Source organism: Coptis chinensis, chromosome 2 (genome assembly GCF_015680905.1).
Source record: "Coptis chinensis isolate HL-2020 chromosome 2, ASM1568090v1, whole genome shotgun sequence".
Classification (NCBI taxonomy): Eukaryota; Viridiplantae; Streptophyta; class Magnoliopsida; order Ranunculales; family Ranunculaceae; genus Coptis; species Coptis chinensis.
Window position 1 is genome coordinate 93,986,009 of NC_141457.1, and position 2,667 is coordinate 93,988,675.

General features: G+C 35.7%; 1 protein-coding gene across 1 annotated transcript; it reads left to right on the plus strand.

The window, feature by feature from the left end:
• The first annotated feature begins 783 nt into the window (after positions 1-783).
• On the plus strand, positions 784-1,866 carry LOC147519115 (germin-like protein subfamily 1 member 13). Its single transcript, XM_086590784.1, has 2 exons — positions 784-964; positions 1,214-1,866. The coding sequence occupies exons 1-2, from the start codon at positions 793-795 to the stop codon at positions 1,759-1,761; spliced, it is 720 nt and encodes a 239-aa protein (XP_086446910.1). The 5' UTR covers positions 784-792; the 3' UTR covers positions 1,762-1,866.
• Positions 1,867-2,667: the final 801 nt, after the last annotated feature.

The window sequence follows — 2,667 nt, forward strand, 5'->3', positions numbered from 1 at the left end:
TGAGATTCATATACACCATTTAGAGAATACTCCTAACAGAGCTGCTCTGTAACGGTGGAAACAGATTTCAAGACACCGATCCATTGACAATTTAGTGAAAGCCTAGAATTAGAGTCAAGCCTCAACCTAAATGGTCTTCATTTGCACTGTGCAAATCCTTCTAGTACATACCTAGTTGCTCGTCACATTTTCTACCAACACTCAACGTCTTTTCTAGAGGTTAAAAGGACTTGGTCAAATACTAACTACACAAAGACTAAGCTTAAAATGTAGCAGATATAGGTCATAGGTGCAGTTTTTCGTTAATCTTTTGGTAAGAGATAGGTGTAGTTGTTAGATAGTTAACAGTTAATTCCACAAATTTAATATTTCTTAATATTTGAGAAGAACAATTCAAGGTCTCAAATCACAAAACGTAAGGTAGACATGTCTCATCTCTATGCACCTGTATAAAATTTGAGTCCATGGCTCTCTATCCTTTTAAAAGTAGTGTTAAAGTCGATAAAAGTAGAGGCTAAAAGTCGATAAAAGTAGGCTACAAAATGAAATTTAAAATTAGGGGCTAAAGTCGATAAAAGTAAAATTTCAAAGTTCATTTTTCTATATTTTTTTTTCTAAATGTGAGGTAAAAATAGAGATATGAAAAGAAAATTTGACTTTAAACTAACTTTAGCTTCTACTTTACTTTTAAAATTCACTTTGCCTACTTTATCGACTTTTAGCCTTACTTTATCGACTTTAAACTTATTTTAAAAGGATAAAGAGCCATTGACTCAAATAAATAAAACAGACATGTTAAAGAATCACTCAAACCTTAATAAACCTGCATATTACCATAACACAATGGCCTCTCCCATCCTTTTAGCTTTCGCGGTACTTGCCTTCACTTCCTTTGTTCTTGCCTCTGATCCTAGTCCGCTTCAGGACTTCTGTGTTGCCCTGAATGACACTAAACTAGATGGAGGTATATGCTCTATCCTCTTCTCGATTATCTTTTAGTAATACTGAAATGCTGTTAGTAAATATCAAAGGTGTAAAAACAATTATTGCTACGATACTGTGGCTGTATAGTGGCCAGTCGCAACTTAATCCTTTCACTGTTTGTAATTCCTCTTGGAATACACAATCACACAGTGTCACAAATGTTGACCTCGTCCCTGTAATACTCAATATTAGTTTTATGCTAATATATATGATTCGTTTCTTTTTGCAGTTTTTGTGAATGGAAAATTCTGCAAGGACCCGAAGCTTGCTACAGCCAATGACTTCTTCTTCAGTGGGCTTCGCATGCAGGGAAACACATCAAACCAACTTGGTTCAATGGTCACTCCAGCAAATGTGGATCAAATACCTGGACTTAACACTCTCGGCATCTCTTTGGTTCGTATAGACTATGCACCCTATGGTCTCAACCCACCGCACACTCACCCTCGTGCAACTGAGGCCCTAGTAGTCTTGGAGGGTACACTTTCTGTCGGATTTGTCACCTCCAATCCAGATAATCGCCTCATCACTAAAGTACTTTATCAGGGTGATGTGTTTGTGTTCCCCGAAGGCCTTATTCACTTCCAGTTTAACATTGGTAAAACAAAAGCCGTTGCATTTGCTGGTCTAAGCAGCCAGAACCCTGGTGTGATTACTATTGCCAAAAGCGTGTTTGGATCCAATCCGCCCATATCTGACGATGTTCTAGCCAAGGCATTCCAGATTGACAAGAAAATGGTTGATTATCTTCAAGCTCAGTTCTGGACGAACAACTAGATTAATCACTACTATTAATGCTGTTTGTACTACTAGTAGTCAATAAAATACAGAGCTCTATTCTTTTCTTCTGTGTGGAGGAATAAAATTAATCACTACTATTAATGCTGTTTGTACTACTATTAATGCTGTTTGTACTTCTGTTTGTAATGCACATATCGTGACTTTATAAGACGAAGCAAAATTCTTCACAACATTTTAAAAATAATTCACAAATTAAATAGATTATTTCGACAAGTTGGCATGTTTTGCCAGAAGACCTCACCCGGCCCGTTCACAAATACAGTCACTATATATGAAAGCATACTGGAATAAGCCACGGCTTCTCTTCTATGAAATTATCCAAACAAATTGCACGCTCAGGTGACGCTGTTTAGTTGAGAACGTTAACTACTATTACTAATTCAGCAAGGTTTTCATTACTACTATTCACTCTGTTCCGTCCTCCTGGTAGAAAGTTACTCCTAAAATTTTGTAAGAATTGAAAATTCGAAATTTCAATGGTCACTCCTGTCTCTTAATCTGTAAATATATAGTCTCGCTTCTCTGCAGCACATAAATCGAAAAAATAAATAAATACAAAATACAAAAGACTAGTATAGCTGTACGTTTAGGAGTAAGAACACAGGCAGAAGGAGAATTAGTTTCGAAGGACATTAGATAGGTATATAGGATGGAGAGAGCACTGAGATTCTGTTGAAGACTAAATACATAAGCAAAGGAGACAGATACTAGCACTGTTTTAATTATGGATTCTGAATCCTATTAGTTTCCAAATTAGTTGGATTTTATTTTCATTGATTGTTTTCATCGTAGGAATGTTCTCTCCTATATAACTCATATATGTTTGGATAAGATTCAATTCATCAATAAAAGATTATTCAATATATTTTCTTGTACATAAAC